The sequence below is a fragment of the Ammodytes marinus genome, assembly GCF_949987685.1.
Source record: "Ammodytes marinus genome assembly, chromosome: 2".
Taxonomy (NCBI): Eukaryota; Metazoa; Chordata; class Actinopteri; order Uranoscopiformes; family Ammodytidae; genus Ammodytes; species Ammodytes marinus.
The window spans coordinates 1,309,233-1,335,444 of NC_137231.1; the positions used below are offsets into that span (position 1 = coordinate 1,309,233).

Below are 26,212 nucleotides of genomic sequence, written 5' to 3' on the forward strand. Positions count from 1 at the left end.
TACCTCGGAGTTTTGTGGATAGTTCTGCTCGAAGTGGCCATGCTTTGTTTCATAATGACGTTTTACGTTTCCACTTTTGACAAGGGCAACTGTCTCATTACAGATTAAACACATTGGTTTTGTGCTCCCCACAGGCAGCACAAATGCATATTTGTCGGTCCATTCTGTTTTAAATTCACGATTTTCGGAATCCACTTTTCGCTTTTTGTCAAGTTTGGAGCACGCCATGATTTTTCTCTTTACTAAAAGCACCGTTCGCTAATCTCACCGTTAGCTAATGAGCTGTGTGACCGCGGTGAAGTTAGTTTGAATTTGAATATTCGATAGGTTTACCCACCCGGAGCGAAGAAGCGCGAATGTCAAATGGCCAACATAAAACTAACTTCACTGCCATACTGAGTAACGAGCCGAGAGACGGCGGAGGAAAAAAACACTCGCGGATGAAAAAAAAAAAAAAAAAAGCAGTCACGGCCACAATTGAGTTGTCATAGTGATGTTTTTATACAGTACAATCGCTGATAGGACATTTGCATTGGCAACGAGGCAGATACGTGATTGGAAACATCCAGAAATCATACGCCAATAAAATCTCGCTTGGATCACTATGAAAACAATTGTAGCCTAATATTGATTTTTGTCTCGGTCCGAATTTCATTGCGTTTGGGTCCGGATCCGGACCGGAGTCCGCCCTTTGAGGACCCCTGCTATAGACTATACACAGTGCATGGGCAACTGAGGGCAGCCCCATTTCCAATTGTTTTTAAATAAACTCAATACACACTGTGCATGGATGTGAACGTGACATGATCAGATAATTTCGGATTTCCTCCCAGATGAACTGATTACATTTTTAGGCTATTAATTATCTAGACCAAAACATTTTATTCCTCTTTTTCTATAACTCACATTTGCATAATATGATGTTAATATCAAACACACAAATTAAAAAAAAAAATTAAAATAAATTTTTTTTTGGAGGGGGCCCTTCAGGCAGTCGGGGGCCCTAAACGGCCGCTTAGTTCGCTTATGCCTCGGGCCGGCTCTGAGTGAGACACACGCATTTCAGGCAATTCACACGCTCCACGCCACACCTTCCATTTCTAACGCAGATTATAACTCTGCCAAACAATTTAAATTTTTTATATAGCTTCGATAAATCCTGACCGTCACCACCTTCACCATACGGTTCCGCTAACCTTTCTCTGCAACGAGCTCTTGGGTCCTATTGCAAGCAGTTATGACCGGGGGCCAAGCCTCATGATCCTGCTTGGGCCTCAGGTCCTTGTGTTGTTTTTTCCCCTTTACCCTTGTCTGTGTTCTGGTGTAATTGCAGGGTTGGAGTCAGGTGTGCTGGAGTCAGTTACCAGCATTCACAGCTGCCATCAATCAACAATCAACTGCCCTTCATATACCCGGCCCTACCTTCTAGACACTGCCAGATTGTAAACTCTGTTACCCAGTCAGTAACTCTCCAGCCACCTAGACCTTTTGTAGTTCCGCCTGCATTTAGCTTGTTGCTAAATTCTGTTCTTTTTTGCCACAGTCTCCCAGCCTGACTCCAGCCACCAGCTCCAGCCCTCGTCAGCCAGCTCTCCCTCCCTGGACCCCTCTGCCTGCCTGCTCTTGCCTGCCTCTGATCGTCTCCCCGGATTCTCCCCTTGGCACTTCCTCCTGGACCCCCATGCCTGTCAGCCACTCCAGAGCCCGGCCCAAAACCCCAGATTCCTTCTAAATAAACCCTCTTAAACTGGTACTGTCTCTGCGCCTGTGTCCTCCCTGTCCAGCCGTTACAAAAATGGCAGAGAAATTGTGGGAGCTGAAATGGAAAGTCCGTTTTGCAGTTGCAATTTTGCTAATAATCCTTAACGGCTTAAATGGACGTGGCCTATGCTAAATTGTGCATCATAATTCAGTGAATCTGTGGATATAAAGGTTTTGAATGTGGGATGTTTGGTTGGGGAGTTATGAGCAAAAAGAGATTGTCAGCCCCCCCACTGTAAAAAAGTGGAGAGGCTATCAGTCTGTAAAAAGAGACACTTTTTGGAATTGTTGCCCAAAAAAAATAATCAAATTTTATTAATAAGTCCCGCCCACATTATTATTTCTAGGCCATATTTTTTATATAGACTCAAGTATGCCCCATGATGGTCTCCCTTGAGTTTTAAGCGGCTACTTATGAGACAACAACTTTTCCCGTTTATGGCGCCCCCTTATGGCGAAATTTTCCGAATTTTTTTGGGAACGCAACTAAGGGTACCAACATATGTCTATATGCTTGCAATAGGCTATATTTTAACTAAAACAAATAAATTATACTGAACTTGTGTAAAAAACCATTATTATGCTTTAAATTAATAAATAAACAAAAAACTAAAAAAAAATCCCATGCTTCGCGCATGGGAAATCTGCTTCTGTCTCACTCTAAACAATTTCCAAAAGTTGAGGACTCTGCTACTATACAGAGGAAAACATCAAGTTTAGCTTTGATTCAGTAGGTTATCTGTCCTGAAAACCCACATGTCCCAAAACTACACCGCGGGTGAAGCTCTAGAGAGAGAGAGAGTCCATCAACTGAAGCAGCAGAACAAGTTGCTGGAAACAGCATAAACAAAAACAGTAGATAAAGTTCAACCACCAATCACCTCATTTATAAAACCTTGCGTGGGATTCACGTGGAAAGCTAGCGTACAGAAGAAACTCAGGATGTGCATGCGATCCGACATAAAAGTGGAAGCCAAAAAGTGCATATCCTCACACATCAGTGTTTGTGCCACGAGCGGGGGACACTGAGACCCCCCAGTGAGAAACTGATTTGGGGAATCCCTGCATGGCGCAGTAACGGCGGCGGATGGTTTATGATAAACTTCATAGCCCCTTTCAAAACCCAGTTCCAACGTGCTTAAGAATAAAGGAAAACATAGATAAAACTAACTAGAAGACATTAAAAAGTTGCACAATATGCGATGTACAGTAGGCCTATGATTACTATGAAACTGTGCACTGCCGTCTGCCTGACTGTGGCATCGAGAACAGCATCAGTGTAGCCTAAACATAATTTGTAATCAGCTGTTTACCTTAATTTTAATGAGAATAGGTAGGCTACATTCATGCAGACCAATTGCTTAAGTACAGACGCTATTTCAATGTTTTTATTGCAATAACATATCTCCATTTATATGATCCTGAATCGTGTTTTATTTTATTTTTCACTCCATGGAGTGAAATCAATTAATCAGGCGATTCGTTCTTCATTGTAAGAAACGCTTTATCCGTATTTGCAGAAGGAACTCCTTATATAAGTGACATGACGTGTAATATTTGGATCCATTTAGCACAAACTCATAGTGTCTCGCGTTCCATGCTTCTGTCATTGGCGTTGCAGTTTCTCATTCCTCCCGTTTCTGTGCGTACGCCTGGGTCAAAGTGTCCGTGGAGCACCGCACATTCTCCCGTCAAGTTTGTTTTTTATAAATCCCAATGTTTGCGTAGAAAGTGGCGTGCGCCGTCTTCTGGGGGTACGCCACGTTTATAAATGAAGCCCCTGATCAGCACAGCAGTGATAACATTAGCCTGCAGTGTTAACTAGACTGTGCGGCTGTACTTTGCTGACAGCATATAACGTTATGCGACTTCATTATATATTATACATAGCATATTATGTACATTATCTATTGTATTAGTGTGCATACCGAGAGAAAACGTTTCTGTAAAGTATATCCCGTAGTTCATAGTAGTAACTTGAAATAAATACTCACAGGAGAATGGAGTAGATTTTTTCTTTTTGGAAATGTTGATAATTCAATGACACTACTGCCGTAGTGAGCTATGATACATAGGAAGGCTGATTAAGATGAAAATGAGACATGCTGGTTTTACCTGGAGTAGAAATAGGCTTTATACAAAAACCATCACAATGGCAGTTTCCAGTGGAAGGTATGACGTTATGTTTGATGTCAACAACAATAAATTTCAACTTGGCCCTACTTCTTAACAAAGGAAAGAGCTAGTCTACTTAAAATTGAAAAGTGGTGTTTTATTACCACCTCACTGAGTCACACAGCATCTCTCTAGCCTCAAAATGTAATGTTTCTCTTTAGTTAATAGAATAATGGTTTTGGGTGATGGACTGGCTTAGTCAGTGGGTGTACAATTATTTTTGATTATCAATTGTCTATATTTTCCAAGTTATTTTGAGTAGTTAGAGAATGGGTGTTGGCACAGCCTACACTACAGCTGCTTACAAGCTATACTTTTGGTATGGAATTGGTGGATTTTATTGTCGTTTATATGAATTGAGCTATAAATAATACTAATTCATTCCAAACTAGTTTTTTCAGTCAAAAACGCCGAGCTCATGAGGACACTTTACCTTCTTCATTTATGTTCCAGCTGCCATACTGTGGGTCAGACGTGTATCCACAGGAGCCCAGCTCAAAGTTGCAGGACCCGGGCAGAAGACTCTGTTGCTGTGCCCGGAAGAATCCGCACAAGAGCAGCACTGCAACAACAGACAATCATCAGTGCTGATAAATTCATCTATGTTTTTGCTATGGTTGCTTTTAAACTAAAGACAAAGTTCTAACATGACGACCTACGATGGAAGAAGAATTAATTTGAGGCACAGGAAAAATTCTAGTTAGCCTACAACATTAATTTACTCGGATTTACCCCGGAGATTGAGACAGACGTTACTCATCGTATCCGCCGCCGAAGTGAGTTGAGGAACTTTTCTGATCGTCTCCCGTTCAATTACCCACGAACGTAGTCTCCCAGAGCTCGTCGAAAGCCACAGTCTACTATTATAACTAATGGTTTATTCGCACTGCAGAGATGGGATGTCCTGGGTCGAGAGGGAGAGGAGCGGTCAGGTAGCAGCTTGCTGATCTGCACTGATGCGCCAGGGCCGCGCCCACAGGGCTTCAACCACCCTTCCACCATAAATTAATGGGCTTATTAAAATGGAATTATTTCCATGTTCAAGCAAGTTAAATGCTGCTCTCTTTGTCCGAACTGATTTATATAGGCTAATGTAGCCTACCCTGTTGCATCATGGACTCACAGACCCAGGGTTCAAATTATGGCATTATTATCTGACCAGGCTTTCAACCCTGATTCAGATAGCTAATTTGCCCTCTAGTTGGACTAAAGAAAGCCCATAATGTTTAGGCTAAAATAAGAGTCAATCAAATTTTGAGCTTTTAACAGATGGTCAACAATGAATTATAGCCTCGAGTTTACAAAGAATAATGTGCAGTTAGACGTTGGAATTCATTCTTTAAACGGCCTACTACTGACAATTAAAGCTAAAAAAAAAGTTTGCTTGGCAATAGGCCTACAGATTAAGCCCACTAATTTTTTTGTTGTTGCTGTTAATCTTTTTAATGCGCTGGTTATACAAATCATATTTTTTAGATAGTTTAATTTGTATAGCCTATAGACAATATAATGTAAGCTGAAGTTTATAAAGCCTTGTTTCACACTCCGGTTCAGTAGGGGGCGGTATTGCATAGGCCTATTTTGCTTTGCGACCCGCCATACAACCAGCGAAGTAGGAGAAGTGTCCGATGTGCACATCAATATTGGTAAAAGATTGCCAGATCAAATGTCAGTTTATTCAGCAGAAATGATGGCAATCATTATTGGCTTACAGTGGGTGGAGGAAGTTCGACCAGATAGAGTAGTTTTATGCGTAGACTCATTGGCAGCCCTGCAAAGTATTCAGAGTTGGAACTCTAGCAGACAAGACCTTCTTTTAGAAATTCAACAAAGCTTATATAGATTACACAGAACAGGAATATATGTTACATTTTGCTGGGTTCCGGCCCATGTAGGAATCAAAGGGAATGAGGGAGCAGATAAAAATGCCAAAACAGCAACAAAACTGGATAATATTATAGATATGCCTTTAGGGAAAGCAGAAGTTAAAGCAATATTAAAAAAAGAAGTAACTAAAAAGTGGCAAGACATGTGGGATAGTGAAATCACTGGAAGAAGTTATTATAATGTACAAAAAAATGTGAATGCGCATGGTGTTATAAGGAAAAATAGAAGGGAGGAAACAATACTCACGAGAATGAGAATAGGGCATACAGGTCTTAATAAAACTCTATCTTTAATTGGGAAAAGTGGTACGGATCGATGTGAATGTGGTAAAATAGAAAATGTGAAGCATGTGTTGATGGAGTGTGAGAGGTACTTGGGGGAGAGAATGAGGTTGGCTGGTAGGGTGCAGAAAGCAGGAAGAGTGTGGAGTCTGGGTGGCATACTGGGAACAGCAGGGGAGGGTGTAACACTTGCACAGAAAGCAGTGATCGAATATTTAAAGGACACAGGATTATTTAAAAGAATTTAGTGTGTGTATAGCCAAACCCCCCCCCCACCCCTCCCTTTTTTATTTCATTTTATTTTAATTTTATTATTGGTTCCTACTATTCAAGTATCTAGCTATCTGATTATTTATTTTATATGACATAAATGCGGTTGTTACACTCCGGTACAGTTGGTGGCGGTATGCACCAAAAAAGTTATGGTTGCAACCCGCCAATAACCGAAAAGAAGAAGAAGAAGAAGTGTCCGATGTTACACAAATCAAGCTGTGGATACCGTAGTAGGTGAATGAACCTGGAAAGAACAGGCAGTGTAGCAGAGCCGGAGATCACCCTGTCTGTCGTGATGAGCAGCCTTCGTACCATGATCAACTCCGGGGCGGTGATCGCTATGTTGGGGCTCGGCTACGGGATGTGGTGTGTGATATCTCCAGCGGAAGAAAGGCGAAAAGAGCTCATCAAGGTGAGTCAGCTGAGTTCACCTAACGAAGGCAAAATAAGTGTCTGGTGTGTTCTGTAGCCTTCATTGTAACCAGGCTAATTGTATAGCCTACTAGTGGTCTAGTGCGATGGTCTTTTTTGTTTTTCAAAAGCTTGCCCAATTTATGGTTTGACTGAGATGGACACGTGACCTACGGAGAGCGGAGTGAAATTGGTTTTGACATTCGCCTAAATGACGTCTTTCTAACTGTAATAGCGTCAAGGAAGCCACACCAATTTCCCTCAGAATGGTATTACTTTGTACAGAAAACTAAGGCTGACATGCCACTCTCTTATCAACTCGCCAACATCAGCGATTCTGGCGAAAGATCAAAGTAGTTTCTGATGGCTAATTTAATTTAGAAAGTGAACGTTTCATATATTCTAGATTCATTAGGCTACAGTGTTTCCCCTAGAATTTTTTTTAGGCCCGGTGGTAAAAGCTGATAAAGAGTATGCGCCCAGTGCCGGCGGTAGCCAGGGGCCAGGGTGGGCCGTGCCCACCCAAATGTGGTCTGTGCCCACCCAATTTTATTTTTTTATTTATTTTTTTATTAGGTGGAAGTCCAGACCCACTATCGGATGGACCTGTTCAATCGCTGTCCAAGAAAATGTCAAATAAAATTCAGACAATTAATTAATACTAAAGAATATACCATTACCATGCATTGCTTCTAATTGTATTATTGGGTGGGCAGGACAGCCTGCCTCCAAGTTACCCACCCGCTCATAGTGGTCACTGGTCAGCAGAGCCGGCCCGAGGCATAAGCAAAATGAGTGGTTGCTTAGGGTCCCGAGTGCCAGGGGAGCCCCCCCCCAATTTTTTTTTTCTTTTTCTTTTTTTTTTTAGTTTGTGTGTTTGATATCAACATCATATTATGTAAATGTAAATTATGATACAATAAAAGGAATACAATGTTTTGGTAGATAGTTAATAGCTTAAAGGCCTACTTCACCGGTTTGAATATGAAGGTGTATTGAATTCTGAGATCCTATGTAGTATAAATGTGCAAAAAAAATTAAAATCGGTTCGTACTTTGTAAATATTACTGTGATGTCACAGTAAAAGACATCACAGTAATATTTACAAAGTAAGTTTTTTTAACCCTATATTTCTCTTTCTGTGATGTCACGAGAAAGAGAAATATAGGGTTAAAAAAAACACTCTTTCTGCCTTTTCTCAGGCTAGGATGAACCGATTTAAATTTTTTTCGCACATTTATACTACATAGGATCTCAGAATTCAATACACCTTCATATTCAAACCGGTGAAGTAGGCCTTTAATAATTGAATCAGTTCATGTGGGAGGTAATCCGAGGTTAACTGATCACGTCACGTTCAAGTCCATGGCATGCACAGTGTGTATTGAGTTTATTTAAAAATATTTGAAAATGGGGCTGCCCTCAGTTGCCCATGCACTGTGTATAGTCTATAGCCTATTTCAGCCTCGTCTGTGGAAAAAAAGATAACTGGACAACAGAGTTCTGCTGCTTCGTTCCTCTCACTGCATTTAAATGAATTCATTATATTACAGAAAAATATGTCCCGTAAAAGAAAAAGAGCACCAAGCCCATCCCAGAGGACCCTCCATAATATTTTATTTCAAATTTATATTTCTATGGAAAATCCATGTGTCTTTCTTCAATAGCTTGTAATTCATCCGACCCAGTGTCTCCAAATTATTTGTTCACACAAAGTGCACCAGATTCATGCATTTCACTTTAAAAAGGTAAAAAAAAATCTCCCGGGGGGGCATACCCCCGGACCCCCCTAGCAGGGTAGTGACCTCAGCTGGCTACTATTTTCACCCAGCTGGACATCGGGGGCAATAGTGGAAAGACTATATATCTATATAATGTGTATAGTATATAGCTCTGGACTACCACCATCCAGGTTGCCCAGTCCCAAAGCTTTTTCTTCAATCAGCTCAGGCTGCCTACAGTTAATACTACGATTAAAAAAAAAAAAAGATACATTATGTTGTATATAATGTATATTATATGTTATTCATAAACATTTGGGGGAAAAAAACATGCAAGAATCAAATCTCCCACACAGCAACACTCAAAGTTTATTTGCGCGCGCTCGCATCTTTGGTCTCTCTGCCCAGTGTGCCCACCTAAAATTTCTACAGGCCCACCCTAATCTAACTGTCTAGAACCGGGCCTGGTATGCGCGCGGCGTGCGCAGGGTTCGACATAACGTATAGCCCGATGGCCCGGGGCCAGTAAAATCATATGCAGGGCAAGTTGACTGGCCAATCACAGTTCAGTATCTTTTTGTAGACTAAATCATGGTTCATTGAAATGCGCGTTGAGAGTCGGAATGAAAGCAGTGTTTATTTAAGACTCAATATAATAAACCTAATATAAATTATATTTTTTAATGAAAGGCCAGTGGACAAATGATGCGTGGGCATTTTGACAGGCGGAGGAACAAGCGGGTGCACTCTCGCTCTGTTGGCAGAGCTGCCAACCGTCCGCCTGCGAGTCGACAAATCTATCGACTTGCTTTGCCCCCTTTCTTTCTTCCCACAGCAGAGGTTGAGGTGCAGAACATTATAACTGCACTTTTCCTTTATCTGCCGCCGTAATGTTACAGTATTTGCATCCAAGCCCCAATGGTAATACAAATGAGAGGCGTTATTTAAACGCTGTGAATGCATCTCCGGTGATTGTGTCGATTGTAGACAGAAACGAACGGAGGGACCCCGCTCACTGTACAGTTCCTATAGTCGCGCAGTTTGGCACTGTGTTTTCAGGCTCGAGACATTCAATCAGATCGCGGAAGTCTTTCCCATCGAAATCGCTAACGGGGAGAATATCCCCGGTTATTATTTTAGCCACAAACCACAGTTCATCTGCGCGGCGGCTCACTCGCTGGCGAGATCACACGGTGAAACGCTGCTGTGATCGGACGAAGGCATTGTGTGTTTCTAAGGTGATTTAACGTCATAGTCTTAGACGAGCGTTTAACTTATGCTGCATATTTTGCACTGCATTGTTTTTTATCAATAGTTTGAAAAAATGGTCCCACACCGGACTCTTATGTGAAGCTGACACTTCATGGAGAAGTGACACTCCTGCAGCGCGCTCACGACCAGACGTGAACTCGCATATACGGTGAAATCTCCCATTAAAAAAAAACAGCATAACCCACTGATTTTCGGATTTCTATTCTATTTTTAAAGTCAACTTGAGCGCAAGTGGAAAACCGGTCATTCGGTCGACACATTCACATCCCTAATGCGAAATGAGAAAGTAATAAAAACAGCCTACCACACCACAAAGAATGATCAGACCTTCATCTCTTTTTTTTTTATGTTTGAACATGACTTCTGCAGGTGAACTATTCATTAAACTGCCCAAATTCAAGAATAAAAACAACCATCAAACTACTGGACTTTAAAATACTGGCCCACTCTTTCAACAGTTGTAGGCTTCAAATTCAATATGTTTGCCTGGTTCTATTTCGTTCCTACTGACCGCCAGAGGCGGTGCTTACAGCACTGGATGTTCCATCGCGCGCATGCGCAGGTCGAGATCTTTATACCAACAAAGTCACCTGTGACACCTGGGTGACTCCGGGAATGTATATATTCCGGAAGTCACCAGAGGTTCTGTTCCTTCTATTTTCTCGCGGACTAGCAGGTCTCACACATTGTCGTGTGATAATATACCATTAGCTTGTCGCAAGTAGCTCGTACCTAAGGGTTGGTGCTTCGATTTGACTTCGACCACCAAGGGCTGCGACTTGCAATTCGTTCGACTTGGCTGCGGCCGGTAAGGGGTGAGTAAAGTGTGAAGGCTACGCGTAGCCTGAGGCTACCGCGGAAGCTACTATCACCTTTCCACCTTGCTTGATTATGATCAGGCGGCGGCTGGGTTCACAGTCGCCGTGTTATTCTTTCGTTCGCACCGTTGCTTGCGTGTTTTTCGCTAAGCCCGGTTGCTAATTGTATGCTCGAATGTAGGCTATTGTCTTTCTAGCATTGTTGCACTGTTGATCGGGTGATAAGTTCGCCTAGACCGGTTGCTTACTTTGATTTAATCGACAGCGAGCGGCTTGGGCTCCAAGCCGCCGCCACAGTAGCCTACTTTGTAGCATTGTCGCTGTGAGTAGCCTAGAGCGGTTGCATAGGCTACTTAATTTGCTCGTCAGGTGGGCGGCTTCGGGTCAGAAGTCTCTTTCACTGTTGTATTTGAGCTGTGTCGCACCAATCGTGTGCGTGCCACACACTGGTATGCTGTTGTATACACTGTATGCTGCTGTATTGCTCGCCGGTGGACGAATTAGTTTCCTAAATCGCCTTCACCGTGTTATTTAGCCGTGTCACACTGTTGCTCGTGTGTAGGCTGCTGTAGTGTGGCGCCAGTTGGCAGCTTAGTTTCACACCGCTGTGTTATTATAGCCGTGTCGCACCGTTGCGGTAGCTCATGCGGCCGTCACTGTGTTATTAAGGCGCATTATTGCTTGGGCTCTCGCCTAAGGCTCAATGACATGCTGTCCACAGTGCCTATAGCCTTCGTTGATTGCTCTCCAGTGGGCGGCTGGGGTTACCAAGAGCCGCTGACACTGCCAGGGGACTACAGATAGAGAATAGCTTAATTGGCTAATTCTAGCATTTTTTTAACCCATGTATGAGCATGTGGTTTATTGATTTGCACTGTCCCCTTCTTAAGTAAACTGAATTCATTTGAACTGTGTGGGTGCGCTCTCGGCTTGGGTGCTCTCGCCTAGAGCTCGATTGCCTAGCCTACAGTAACTTGCTCGCCAGTGGGCGGCATAGTTTTACACCACCACTGTATTATTCTAGCGGTGTCGCACCGAGGCTCGGTTGCTCTCGCCTAAAGCCCGGTTGCATACATTAGTTGCTAGCCAGTGAGCGTCTTATGTTTCCAAAGGTCGCCTTCACTGTGTTATTGTAGCTGTCACACAGTTGTTGTGTCTGCGCAGGCTACTGTATTTGCTCGCAAGTGGGCGGCATAGTTTTGCGCTGCCACTGTATTATTCTAGCGGTGTCGCACCGTGGCTCGGTTGCTCTCGCCTGAAGCCCGGTTGCATACCTTAATCGGATGCAACAGGTTGCATTGTTGCTTGGGTGCTCTCGCCTAAAGCTCGATTGCCTAGCCTACTGTAATTATGCTCGCCAGTGGGCAGCATAGTTTTGCACAACAGGTCGCATTGTTGCTTGGGTGCTCTCGCCTAAAGCTCGATTGCCTAAAGCCTACTGTAATTATGCTCGCCAGTGGGCAGCATAGTTTTACACAACAGGTCGCATTGTTGCTTGGGTGCTCTCGCCTAAAGCTCGATTGCCTAAAGCCTACTGTAATTATGCTCGCCAGTGGGCAGCATAGCTTTACACAACAGGTGGCATTGTTGCTTGGGTGCTCTCGCCTAAAGCTCGATTGCCTAAAGCCTACTGTAATTGTGCTCGCCAGTGGGCAGCATAGTTTTACACCGCCACCGTTTTATTCTAGCGGTGTCGCACCGCGGCTCGGTTGCTCTCGCCTGAAGCCCGGTTGCATACCTTTAACAGATGCATATTTTAATTGGCTCGACAATGGGCAGCTTAGGCCTCCTAAGGTCGCCGTCACTGTTACTTTAAGGGTGTCGCTCCGTTGCTCTGGTGCTTGCACCTGAAGCTCGGTTGAGTAGGCTACTAATTCATTTAGCCTAGCCTGCTAAATTGCTGACATGCTAAACAACCATAATTGTGACGCCTTCATGGCCTCCCTACAGTGGAGAATGGCCATGACAAGTGCCCTGCAGGTCTCGGGGTGAGCACCTGAGGAAAGCACTGTCAGATAACCCATGCATGAACCGTAGTTTCATGCCTCAGGCACTGAGGCTTGCTAGGTAGAAACTCTCCTGCTAGCCTCCAACCAGCTAGGGTACCAGCGGCAGTGAGTAGCCTTGCGGCTGTGCATCCTTCCTACTCAGGGGATGACATGCTGTCCACAGCTGCGTCCTGTAATGTTATACAGGTGGGCAGCTCGGCTAGAGGGTCAGTGTCCGTCCGTGACTTGCCAAGTATGGGGTTAGATGAAGCTCTGGTTTCATCTGCACCCACGAATGCCTTCTTTTCGGCAGGCCCTCAATCATCCGTTTCTGTGTGCCTCCCTCTGAGCCTTATTCCACAGAGCTCCGTAGATGCTGGCCAGATTTAAGGGCTCTCTCCCATCACACTGTGACAGCAGAGCTCTGGCAGCCATGCACAATGCTGATAGTTAGGGCTTGGACTGGTTAGCTCCGATTGAGCCTGCTATAGCATCCCTGGTTGTCTCCCCAGACGAGGCTCTGAGAGCCGATGTGCGCTGCCCTCGGCCCCAGTGCCGGATTTCAGGCGACCTCCTTACTAGGAGTTACGACATTGCTGCCTGTGTGGGCCATCTGGGAATTTGCTTTCTCACACAGTCCTGGCTCGGTCGCAAACCATACAGGGGTCAGGTGCTGGTCACTCAGCATGGACCCTCAGTGATGCTTCACTGCAGACTTTGCATTATGACTTAGGGAGCTAGGCAGGTTGATGTCAACTGTGACGTCGTCCCAGTCGGAGGTGTGTCGACAGACCCTCCATTCTCTTCCAGTGATCCCAGGCCAGACGTTCGGCCAGCTGCTCTTCAGGCCCGGTGCGAAGTGTCCAGGTTGACCAGGCTAGACAGTAGTTGCACGCTGCGACGTGCACCTCTGCCTGATCCAGGCCGGGAACCTCTGTGGTACCCCGTGCCAATAGCTTCAACCACGTTCAGGTGGACAATCAAGGGGCCAGTGCTTCTCAGCACATTCTGTACAGTGCCGTAACACTGCGCTACAGCTGTATTTCAGGCGCCAGGAGGTCGGCGTCCAGCCTCCGCCCTCCCCCAGAGTCCCTGGGGGTGCTACTCGATGCTCGGTAGGTTCTACTCAACCGAAGTTCAGGTACCAGGAGTTGGGGCAGGGTCGCCCCGTTCTGGACTAAGACGGCGGAATCAGTGCCTCACGATTCTTCCTTTCCCCATGCTGCGTGTTGCAGGGGTCCTCCAGTCTATGCCCAATGTCACAGGTGGTCCTCCCCTTTGCATTTCTGGGCAAGGTGTACCAGTTCAGGGTTCTTCCGTTTGGGCCGTCCCTGGCTCTGCGCATATTAAACAGTGTGTGGCAGCATCCCTGCCACCATTACAGCTCAGCTGGTGCTCGACTCGGCGGCCATGCGAGCCTGCCTTTCTCTGTAGCGCGTAGCTACCGTTCAGCAGCTACTCAGCACTTCATGCAATGGAGGCTGCTGGAGTACAGCCTCTTCCTTCGACTGATAAGTATGCTGACCTCAGCATTATCTAATCATCATTATCTAGGCTGTCCAAGTTCCAGGTGTCCGGAACACAGCGATAGAAAAGGGGCCACCCCCGGGGAGTGGAGACTCCATCCGGAGGTGGTGGGCATGATTGGGACAAGTATGGCAGGGCAGTGGCATATCTCTTTGCGTCCGAAGAGAAGACCCACTGTCCCCCTGGGTTCTCCTAGATGGAGAGGACCATTCCCCTAAGGCAGGATGCTCTGGCTAATGCTTGGCCAGTCAGCCTGCTTTATGCATTTCCTACAATTCTTTTGTTACTGACAACACTGGATGGGGTCCAGCATTGCAGTTACAGCCTACGTTTGGTGGCTCCACATTGGCCAGGAGGCCATGGATCCCAGCGTTACTAAACTCCTCAAGGAGAGCCTTGGTGCCTTCCAGGGAGACAGGACCTTCTGTCTCAGGTAGGCGGACACATGTGGCACCCGGACTCAGGGTGCCTGCAGCTGTGCGTGGGGCTCCTGGAGCCAGGACCCACTGTTGACGTATTGCGACCAGTCAGAGGTCCATACCGTTTTAACTTCAGGGGCACTCGCCACTACATGGCGCTATGCAGACAGGTGGAAGTTGTTTTCACAGTGGTGCATGGCACATGGCGAAGTCCCATGGACTTGTTCAGTGATAGTGATACTACACTTTCTACAGTCTGTGTTGGGCAGCAGGACAGCTGCTTCCACCCTGTGCGTCTATGTGGCTGCGATATCGGCCGCACATGCAGGGGTGGACAACCAGACGGTAGGGTCCCACTACCTAGTCAGGCCAGAGGCTTCATTCAGCCACCATGACACCTGAGGGCACCATCATGGGACTTACAAGTAGTCCTGAGGGCCTTAGGTCTACCCCCATTTGGGCCGCTGAGTCAGGCAGACCTGACGCGGCTGTCTATGAAGACGGCATTCCTCCTTGCCATTGCGACGGCAATCGGGCGGTGAACTCCATGCCTCTGCAGTGAGCCAGGCGTGCTTGCTCTGGCATGCAGAAGGGTCAGGAGTGGTGCTCTCGCCAAATCCATCCTTCCTATCCAAACGATTGTCTCCCCACCATGTAAACCAATCGATCGAGTTGGCTGCTTTCAATCCCCTGGGCTCACCAGGGGGTGCAGAAAGAACGTCGGACCCACTGTGCCCGGTGCGGGCGCTTAGGGCATAGGTTGTGGCAACAACCAGCTTGCGTAAGACAAATACCTCTTTGTCTGCTATGGGAGCTGCAGGAAGGGGGCTGCCCTGTCCAAACAGAGACACTCCCACTGACTTGTGGAGGTGGTCTTGAATGCATATAGAGCACAGGGGCTCCCCATGCCTTGGCCGTTGTGTGCCACTCTACCAGGAGTATGGCTACATCAGGGGCTGCCTTGAAGCGGATTTCACGGCAGGACATTTGCGCCACGGCTACATAGTCTTCATCATGTACGTTGCGCGGCTCTACAGAGTAAATGTTGCTGCACCTCATCCGGTGGGATGACAGCTGTCTTGTTGATGGCTGCAAGCCCTTAATTGATGAGTACTCTTCGTGACCTTTTTGGTATAAGTCATCCAGTGCTGTAAGCACCGCCTCTGACGGTCAGTAGGAACGAAATAGAACGATAGTTACGTATGTAACTACGGTTCTATGAGTTCCGGATGACTGCCAGAGTTCTCTGTCACTCAGACTTCTCAGACACCGCGAGAAGATCCAGTTGGAACAGAACCTCTGGTGACTTCCGGAATATATACATTCCCGGAGTCACCCAGGTGTCACAGGTGACTTTGTTGGTATAAAGATCTCGACCTGCGCATGCGCGCCGTGGAACATCCAGTGCTGTAAGCACCGCCTCTGGCGGTCATCCGGAACTCATAGAACCGTAGTAAGTTGCATACGTAACTATCGTTTTATATTATGTGTTGAGCAATATCAACATTTCATATAATTAACTAAAGGAAAAATAACCAAATCTAAAGGGAATATCTATACTGTTACAGTATAGATATTCCCTTTAGATCTGGTTATTTTTCTAATACAGGTATTATAATTATTGACACTAAATTATTAAGAAAAAAAAGTGTGTGCAGGGCCAGTGAAAATATACAAGGGGCCAGTAAAACTCGGATCCACTGGCCCGGCGGGCCAGTAGGGAAAAAAAGTTATGTTGAACCCTGGTGCGTACCAAATTTCTAGTTGAAATTTACTAAAACTAGCCGTATTATGGATGATCCGCTTTTGACAGCCCGCTACAAATTAGGCCATGGGGTTATGCCTTCACATTCGGTACGTTTGTACATTTTGTGTTTCCCTCAGGATTTTTTGAGACTGCTGGGGGAGAATGGACCTTCTAGTAGGGTCTTGGGGCATGGCCCTGCGGAAGAAAACCTTTACCTTTTTTTAAGTTAAATGCATCAATCTGGTGCACTTTGAGAAGCTAAATCTGATTTTTTTTTTTTGCTCTGTAAACAGCTGTCACATATGTCCTGCCTAAAACAATTTTCTGGAATAATTTTTAATATAGACAGGTATGTCCTGTCTAGTATTAATTTGTGGAATAATCTGGATCATGAAACATTTTCTTTAATTTATCAAATATTCTTTTAAAATAAATGAATTAACCTAGGCTACACAGTGTTTCCCGCAGGATTTTTTCAGCAGCGGTGGTGTGGTCCCACGAACCCTGTAGGGAGGTCCGGGGGCATGCCCCCCCGGCCGAATTTTTTTTGTACCCTTTAAATTTGAATGCATGAATCTGGTGCACTTTCAGAGGATAATATGCACTTAAATCCCATTAAAGGAGTCTTGTGTATTACTATAGATAGGATAATTGATGCTGACTCTTAAACAAGTTTAACCCTAGCCCCTAAGCTATTTTTGAGATGTTTTGGTTCGCCTGGATTTATTCTCTTATTAAGCTTGCATTCATCACCCCTTTAACGCACAGCAGTCAAGCTATGAACATCATTTATTTGGGCCACAACCTGGACTATAAGAATATGTGTGCTGCAGTGATGTCGTTTGAATGTAGGAAATATCAATTAGACCAAGGGTGTCAAACTCATTTTCACAAAGGGACACTCTACGATAGGGCTGGGCGGTATGACGGTATCATATCGTGGACGATATGAAAGTGTCTACTGGGAGAGATTTGGCCATACCGTTTATATTGCGGAGAAAAAAAGTTCATGTGGCGGGCTGCTTCCTGAGTCCCTACAGTTACACTGCAGTTACACCGCCGCGCCACACGGGGGCTCTGCAGCAGAGTTCTGGGCTGTAATACAGCTTCTCTACCCTCAACAGAAGTCACGGTGGCAGAGCAGCTGGTATTAACGGTCAAAAATGTCATCGGGCAAAGGAAACTTGCTGCTGTGTGCGGTGCTTCAGCATGCTGTTGCCGTGACGCAGAGTTGGCTTGCTTTAAGCCGCAAACTACATGGGTTAGCTCTCGTGAGCTAGCTGGCTAACAATGACATCTTGTTGGTGGAGACAGCCAGCAAGGCTGGTTTTATGTAACTTTAAATGTCAAACTTGAAAATACTATTTGTGTTGAAGCTGGAGTGAAAGTATTACCAGACATTTGCTCACTAGTTAATTTTGACAGCTTTTTTAAATGAAGATGAGCAAATACTGAAGGAAAATTCAATTCTGTGTGAACCTGGGGGAAACACTGCTACACATCATGATTAGCCTATCAATCAAAATGTGTGCAAAATTTCGTATTCCGACCATTATATTTCATGTAGCCTAGTTCTCAATTTAAAACCTAAAAATAAAGTAGCATTGAAAATACCAAAAGATAGAGCTTGTAGGGCTACAATAGCCTGCTGTTTTCAAGATAACTTGCTGCGCTGTCTCAGCAGTTGATACAGATTGGTTGCCATGGCGACGTAGCGACTTTAACTTTCTAAGTTTTGCTCAGCACTTTTTCCTGTTCAACTCCCTGTTACTGAGTCCTAAATATTTCCAGTGTATGCCATGGACCTATAAAGGAAGGTTATTTCTCGTCAGTTTCCCTGTTTGACATGTGCGCTTTTATTTATTTTTTTATTTTCTTTTTGGGGCAGCTGTTGGCCTGGCGGGGGGCCCCGTTGGCCTGGCGGCCACGCAAGGCCTGTATAAAGTGATATGTTCAGACATTTTTTTTTCTGTAATTTTGCGGATTCCGGTTTACAGCTCATGCAAATCATAAATCCAACATCTCAAATTATTAGAATATATTCCAATAAGATCCCCGGCCAAATCGATGAATGAACCTACTATTCAAAAGGTCAACATTTCTGTATTATCAATCCTTTTTTTTATGGAATATTCTAATATTTTGAGAGGCTGGATTTTTTTTGATTTTCTTGAGCTGTGAGCTGTAATTTGCTAAATTACAGAAAATAATGCCTGCAATTAATATCACTTTATAACTAATGCATCTAGAATATGGAACTTTAACTTTTTTAAATGAAATAACAGAAAAAAAGAGCTTTTCCATGATATTCTAATTATATGAGATGCACCTGTCCTTTTTAGTGCTTACGTAGGGCCCTATGATTTCCGCGATAACGAAAACACGGACAGAATCACGGAATCGGGCAATAAAAACGGAATCTACTGTTTAACACGGAATGTCACGGAATTCGCCATTATTTTGGTGAAATTAAATTTCCAAGGCAAAGGGAAACAACACGGTTGAAATTAAAGCAGAACTAGGGAGGAATTTTGGTTTGGCGACATCTAAAGACCAAACTACTGCCGTGAAAAGTAGAGCCTGGCTGCAGGATCGCTAATGTAACACACGGCGCCAAACCCCTTTCACAAATCTGTCTATTCAATGTTTACTTATGAATGTATCCATGTACGTAACTCTGACATGTACATAACTTAATTTATTGTTAATAATATGGTCTGTTTATAAATTCGGCATATGATTAAAGCATCTAAAAGCCCGTAATCATGTTAAACGTTTACTGTTTTTAAGTTATTAATGCCACTCGCTCCCGCAGATACACAGCACAGGGAGGTCTTATATTCAGCCATTGCTAAAGGGAGTGTTGTATTATGGAACGGCCGCTGTGGTACGAAATTCCAGTCTCAACAATGTTTCCTACATGCAATTATAACTCTAGCGTCTACAGCCCGTTGTTTTCATGTAGTGTAACTTGTGTAATGTGTTACATTATTCAGCTGTTGCCGTGATGTCGGCTAACGCTGATGCTAATGATAACTAACTCTCCGTCGCACAATAGACTGTAGGTTGGTGTTGCAGCCAGCTGTTAGGTGAAGCGCTGTCCCACAGGTAAAAGCCATGGACCTATAAAGCCCGTCCAATATTCACTCTAGTCCAGCTTCTTGAAAAGTTTATAAGGACTTTATTATTTATGTAAAAATAATATTTAATGTTTCACTTAAAACACAAAATTAATGTCTTTATTTTCTGTTATAGCCTATACCCAACAAATTTGTTTTTTCGTTCCTTTTAAGCACAAAAAACAGTGCAATGTTGTGATGTATTTTAAATTTAGCCTTATATCTGATTAAATTGTTAGAATATTATTTGTTCGCAATAATTAGACACTCGTTCTGATGACGAAATGAGTGTTAATTGTAAAAAAAACGGAAGTCATGAGATTAAAACGGAAAAAACGGAATTTGTGAAAAAATAAAACGGAATTTGGAAAAAAATAAAACGGATTTCATAGGGCCCTACTTACGCCTCAAACACACTGTACGCTGAAGCAACGAGCTGCGCGCGCAGCAAGCCGTAAATCATTTGTTTGACCAAACCATGAGCGAATCCTTTCTTTATATGTCCATGAGCGAATCTCCCCTCGCCTGTCTGCTCTGAAAGCGCTGGTCTTACCATGTGTTAGTAACAACCTCATGAATATACAATGTAGTAATTAGAAATACTGTACACAGGCCTACACGCATTTCTAACTACTGTGCATGTGTGTCCACACAGGTGGCTCCTACTTGTGATATTTTTTTAATCAGTTTTCTCACCGTCTCCCAGTGCAGTCCCTGCTTCATCGAACACATAAACTCCTTAAAGCCACTACGAGTAACATTTAAATATCTTTTTAAACAGCCTCATGTTTCCTCTGATAATCATAAATTACCTTTAACAGCAAACGAGACCATCAGTGCAAAGAAAGTCGTTTTTATATAGTTTTTATTACTGCATTTGGTCTGGTTGCACACCCAGTCCGATTTTCGGTTTACGCATTCAGGCTCTATGGTCACATATTCGTATTGGTCGCAGATTTCAGTGTAGCCCAGCAACGCGATTTGAGAAGCCTATCCCTCCAGGTGAGGGAAGGAGAGCGGGAGCCTTGTTTGAGACAGTTATTTGTTGTCATAATGACTGATAACTGGGCTGAACCATTAAAGGAAAAAAAAAAATGCAAGGAGGGCGTTGCCAAGCAACGTGTACACAATTTCACGGGAGTGAACTAGACTGCAGTGTGTACTCCTAAATGAATGAGCGGTACTAAAACAAAGTTTACTTTGCTTCACCATCATCAGATGACCATTATTCATCTGAAATAGTCATTATTTACAACAACATAAAAGTATTACCTCATCATGATCCATACAAACTACTGTCTCTCGTTCATTCGCTTTCTGTGAGGACACGGAATCTTTCAGCTCTGTGCGAGTGGTTAGTGAACCTGCATCAACTCATTGCAATCAGGTGTGTGTGGCACTGACTGGCATTAGTTGATGCAGAGTCACTAACCACTCTCACGGAGCCGAAAAGAACACACGGACATGCACTATATTGGGTCCTAATCATTTGACACTCGCACGGCCGACACGCGCTAGAAAACGGCTTTACGACAGCTGGCGTCGTAAAAATACTACCGCTTTTGTCCAAAGGGCCGCCAACTGACAAAGTTACTCGTAGTGGCTTTAATAATTTTATTTTTTTTAAAGATATTTTTTTTGCATTTTTATGCTTTATTGATGGAGTTGAAATGGGCCAGAGAGGGGAGTGACATGCAGAGAACGACCGCGGGCTGGAATCAAACCCGGGTCCGCTCCCGGCCGAGGCCCATGGGGGGGACGCCCTACCAACTGAGCTAAGGGCGCCCCCTGGCTTTAATAAATATTGCGGGAAAAAAATAGAGCAGACGCCGAAATGATCGTTGGTCTGGTGTGAACAGACAGATCTGTCAAGAGGGGCGCCGAAGTGTCCAGTGTGTTGGAGGCGTTAGGGGCCGTCGCAAAAGTGAAACGTCTTCTTTTTTTTTTCTTTTTTTTTTTTTAATATTATTAATGATGTGTTTATTAACTCATTATGATGACTCATTGGCTTTCACAGCCATTTAGTTTCCAGAAAAACCTTTTCAGACAACACACGTAAATCAAAAATGCAAATCCAAACAGTTTTATTTGTATAGCCCAATATCACAAATAGACATTTGCCTCAGTGGGCTCAGGGCTCCAGAGCGCACGTGCGCCCAAAAAATCTTGTGAGTGCGCCCAGATATTTTCACTGGTCGCACCAGTGCACCTGCAATTTTTCACGTCATATTAAATGTAATATTGGGTGTTGTGCTGCATGATTCATCTAATCACGATGTGAGCTAGTGCAATTACATTCCGCACAAATGGCTGCGATTGGGATTTAATGTAGGATAAATGTGCGCGTGTGTCTAAACGTTCCAACCGCTCCTCTCGTCTTTTTGATAGCGCCCCTCGGCTCCTCTGACAGTGAGTGTGAGTGTGTGTGTGTGTGTGTGTAGCTGCGCGCGCACCTACACGGCGCGCAAGACAGGTGCAGACGGCAGAGTAAACAAACAAACATGGCACCACAGCATCCACGCTGAACTGTGACGGAAATCAAAGGCAACGTCTGCTATATGGGCAGTTTTAGGATTCAGTACGATGACGTTGAACGCATTGAACTGCTGTCTAAAACTTGGAAAGTTATAGTCGCTATATGTCGCGTGGCGACCGGTGGCAACTCGCCCAGTCCATCTATTCAGTACGGAGAAAAGTCGGATGCATGAGAGTGAAGGGCCACGCAAGTTTCAGTAAGTTGATAGAGACTATTGTCTTGAGGAATACCTTTATTTTCATGGGGATTTTTTAATTAAGTGTTTTATTATTTGGAAAACAGTGTAGGTAAGGGGTGTGCACGAGTACACATGTACTCGTTTGGTCAATCATAAACGTTTAGGAAAAAATCAATAAATGAAAACCGTTTTTTTTTTTTTTTTTTTACTTTGGAAAATTATTATTATTATTAAAAAAAGTGAGGTTTCAAAACTATCAATCTCAAATTTTCCTTAAACCAAGAATCATAATACCATTTATTTATTATATTGCATCGCAAATCGCAATATTGGCCACTATAATCGCAATCACACAATTTCTCTAAAAAACGTACAGCACTAATTGGGTGCACCCAAAATATATCATATTATTATATTCATATTTTTGGCCTTAACTTTGTACAAAACTACTTTTAACACACTGCCTAAAATATAACTATTGGCTCTCCTGCTGGCCACACGAGGAAACACCTCCGACGTACAGGTCCTTCTCATATAATTAGCATATTGTGATAAAGTTGATTATTTTCCATAATGTAATGATAATAATTGAACTTTCATATATTTTAGATTCAATGCACACCAACTGAAATATTTCAGGTCTTTTGTTGTTTTAATACTGATGATTTTGGCATACAGCTCATGAAAACCCCAAATTCCTATCTCAAAAAATTTCATATTTCATCCGACCAATAAAAGAAAAGTGTTTTTAATACAAAAAAGTCAACCTTCATATAATTATGTTCAGTTATGCACTCAATACTTGGTCGGGAATCCTTTCGCAGAAATGACTGCTTCAATGCGGCGTGGCATGGAGGCAATCAGCCTGTGGCACTGCTGAGGTGTTATGGAGGCCCAGGATGCTTCGATAGCGGCCTTAAGCTCATGCACAGTGTTGGGTCTGGTGTCTCTCAACTTCCTCTTCACAATATCCCACAGATTCTCTATGGGGTTCAGGTCAGGAGAGTTGGCAGGCCAATTGAGCACAGTAATACCATGGTCAGTAAACCATTTACCAGTGGTTTTGGCACTGTGAGCAGGTGCCAGGTCTTGTTGAAAAATTAAATCTTCATCTCCATAAAGCTTTTCAGCAGATGGAAGCATGAAGTGCTCCAAAATCTCCTGATAGCTAGCTGCATTGACCCTGCCTTTGATAAAACACAGTGGACCAACACCAGCAGCTGACATGGCACCCCAGACCATCACTGACTGTGGGTACTTGACACTGGACTTCAGGCATTTTGGCATTTCCTTCTCCCCAGTCTTCCTCCAGACTCCGAATGACATGCAAAATTTGCTATCATCCGAAAAAAGTGCTTTGGACCACTGAGCAACAGTCCAGTGCTGCTTCTCTGTAGCCCAGGTCAGGTGCTTCTGCCGCTCTTTCTGGTTCAAAAGTGGCTTGACCTGGGGAATGCGGCACCTGTAGCCCATTTCCTGCACACGCCTGTGCACGGTGACTCTGGATGTTTCTACTCCAGACTCAGTCCACTGCTTCCGCAGGTCCCCCAAGGTCTGGAATCGGCCTTTCTCCACAATCCTCCTCAGGGTCCGGTCACCTCTTCTGGTTGTGCAGCGTTTTCTGCCACACTTTTTCCTTCCCACAGACTTCCCACTGAGGTGCCTTGATACAGCACTCTGGGAACAGCCTATTCGCTCAGAAATTTCTTTCTGTGTCTTACCCTCTTGCTTGAGGGTGTCAATGATGGCCTTCTGGACAGCAGTCAGGTCGGCAGTCTTACCCATGATTGCGGTTTTGAGTAATGAACCAGGCTGGGAGTTTTTAAAAGCCTCAGGAATCTTTTGCAGGTGTTTAGAGTTAATTAGTTGATTCAGATGATTAGGTTAAGAGCTCGTTTAGAGTACCTTTTCATGATATGCTAATTTTTTGAGATAGGAATTTGGGGTTTTCATGAGCTGTATGCCAAAATCATCAGTATTAAAACAACAAAAGACCTGAAATATTTCAGTTGGTGTGCAATGAATCTAAAATATATGAAAGTTCAATTATTATCATTACATTATGGAAAATAATCAACTTTATCACAATATGCTAATTATATGAGAAGGACCTGTATATTATTATAAATATGAGATTAAATTAAAAAATATAACCAAAACATGTTAAGACCTACTTGATGAGTAATTCAACCTACATCATAACTGCATACCATAGACTACAGTTGCCTATATTCGCAACTATAGACACTCATAAATATAATTGAATAGATATATTGGGTGCCAAGCATTTCACAGTAATATGTGTGTTTTTCTGATGACTGAAATGTATTTTGTGGTGGTATTTTTCTACATTTTACTAGTGTGACATCACACTAGTCAAAATGTAGGGTTAGACAATGAGACCATAAAACACTCTTTCTGCCTTTTCTCAGGCTAGAATGAACAGATTTCTAAATTGTTTGCAAATGTATACTACATAGGGTCTCAGAGTTCAATACACCTTCATATTTCCACCGGTGAAGTAGGTCTTTAAGTATGAATGAAATATACAACCCCAATTCCCAAAAAGTTTGGACTCTTTGTAAAACGTATATAAAACAGAATTTGATCATTTGTTAATCCTTTTTCACATACAATCAAGTTGAAAACAATACAAAGTCAATGTAATGGCTTTTCCTGTAGCATTAAGGGTTAGGGTTAGACGGAAGTCTGACGCATGTGTGAATTAATGCAATGTCCAGAAGATGCCGTATTGTCGGATATGTCAATCCTTTTATTGACTACAAAATAAACAAACTGTTCCTAGGGTTATTGTTCTTTCGTATGTAACACAAAATAGGCTCTTTCCAATACAAACATTTAGCACGAGCACGGTCAAAAACTGTGTGGCCTTCCCCATTACACACCTGAATCTAATCCCAGGTTGCCAAGTATTTATGCTATCCACCCTATGCAGACACCAAGGCCACACCTCTCAATTATTAATTAAAATAAACAAAACAAAACAAACAAAAACAGCAATTTGGCTCCAACAGTCAATATACGTTATTTTTTATCCTATCTATTTAATTGTTTTTCGTAAATATGCTTATTCTGAATTTGATGCCAGCAACACATTTCAAAAAAGTTGGGACAGGGCATTAAAAGATTGGGAAAGCTGTAGAATGTTTAAAAAAAACCTGTCTGTTACATTACTCACATAAACATGTTAACTGGTAACAGGTGATATTATCATGAATGGATATAAAGGGGCATCCCATAAAGGTTCAGTCTTCACAACCAATAATGGGGTGAGGCTCATCACTTTGGGAAGAACTGCAGAGGGTTAGGGTTAGGGGTGCTGCATCACACCAATGATGACTAGGACACCTCTAGCAGAGACATTATGCTGTTTTTTTTATTTAGCTTTACAATAAAGAGGAAATAATGTAGTAACTAATTAAATGTATCTGCCTCTTGCTGTACTGCCCATCAGAATCTTCCTGAAGCCAACCAATTGAGAATGGATGAGACAAGGAAGAGGAACGCTCTGGTTATGCAGGCACTCAAGGAAGCTTCTGAAACCAACGAAAATATTGCAAGAGGCTTTGGAGGAACTGCCAAATAGACAAGTCCAGCTCTGTGACGTTAATGATAAGTCTCCATGTGTAAAATGCTGCTGTCGTGCTGTATAAAAAAGGATGGACAATATATTATTTTATGGGGATGTTGTTGTTTGATGCTCTGTCTTCACTGTATGTGACAAGAATATACCATTGGATGCTGAAATTGTCTATTAAAACTTTTAAACACAATCCCAATCTTTTCAGTATTATTGAAAGTGTGACATCCATGTTATCATCATTGGCATTTATATATTTAATGTGTTATGTGTGTACACAAGTTCAAAAGTGTGGTTATATTTTATAATTTTCTTACGTTACAAACCAAAACAATGGATGAATCCTAATAAATGTTTGTGTTTATCCAAGACTGATTTATCTAATTCCTCTCTTCCTTAGTGCCTCCTTGTTGCAAAAAAAAACCCCATCAGGGGTCCACATGTGACACACTATTACTGTACAACATGGTTGACATTGGGGCAAGTAGTTACTGAGGA

At 43.4% G+C, this 26,212-nt stretch overlaps 2 protein-coding genes across 2 annotated transcripts in view; one reads left to right on the forward strand and one right to left on the reverse strand.

Annotated features, from left to right (window-relative positions):
- Positions 1 to 4,799, reverse strand: part of mamdc2a (MAM domain containing 2a) — a 163,033-nt gene extending 158,234 nt beyond the window's left edge. The window contains exons 1-2 of the mRNA XM_080050121.1: positions 4,669 to 4,799; positions 4,370 to 4,498 (exon numbers count right to left, since the gene is read on the reverse strand). Of these exons, the coding sequence (XP_079906247.1) occupies positions 4,370 to 4,498; positions 4,669 to 4,696 (157 nt within the window). The 5' untranslated portion in view covers positions 4,697 to 4,799. The remainder of the gene's footprint in view (positions 1 to 4,369; positions 4,499 to 4,668) is intronic.
- Positions 4,800 to 6,561: 1,762 nt separating this feature from the next.
- Positions 6,562 to 25,901, forward strand: uqcc3 (ubiquinol-cytochrome c reductase complex assembly factor 3). Its single transcript, XM_080042743.1, has 2 exons — positions 6,562 to 6,789; positions 25,589 to 25,901. Exons 1-2 carry the CDS (start codon positions 6,616 to 6,618, stop codon positions 25,718 to 25,720), a joined length of 306 nt encoding a protein of 101 aa, XP_079898869.1. The 5' UTR covers positions 6,562 to 6,615; the 3' UTR covers positions 25,721 to 25,901.
- Positions 25,902 to 26,212: the final 311 nt, after the last annotated feature.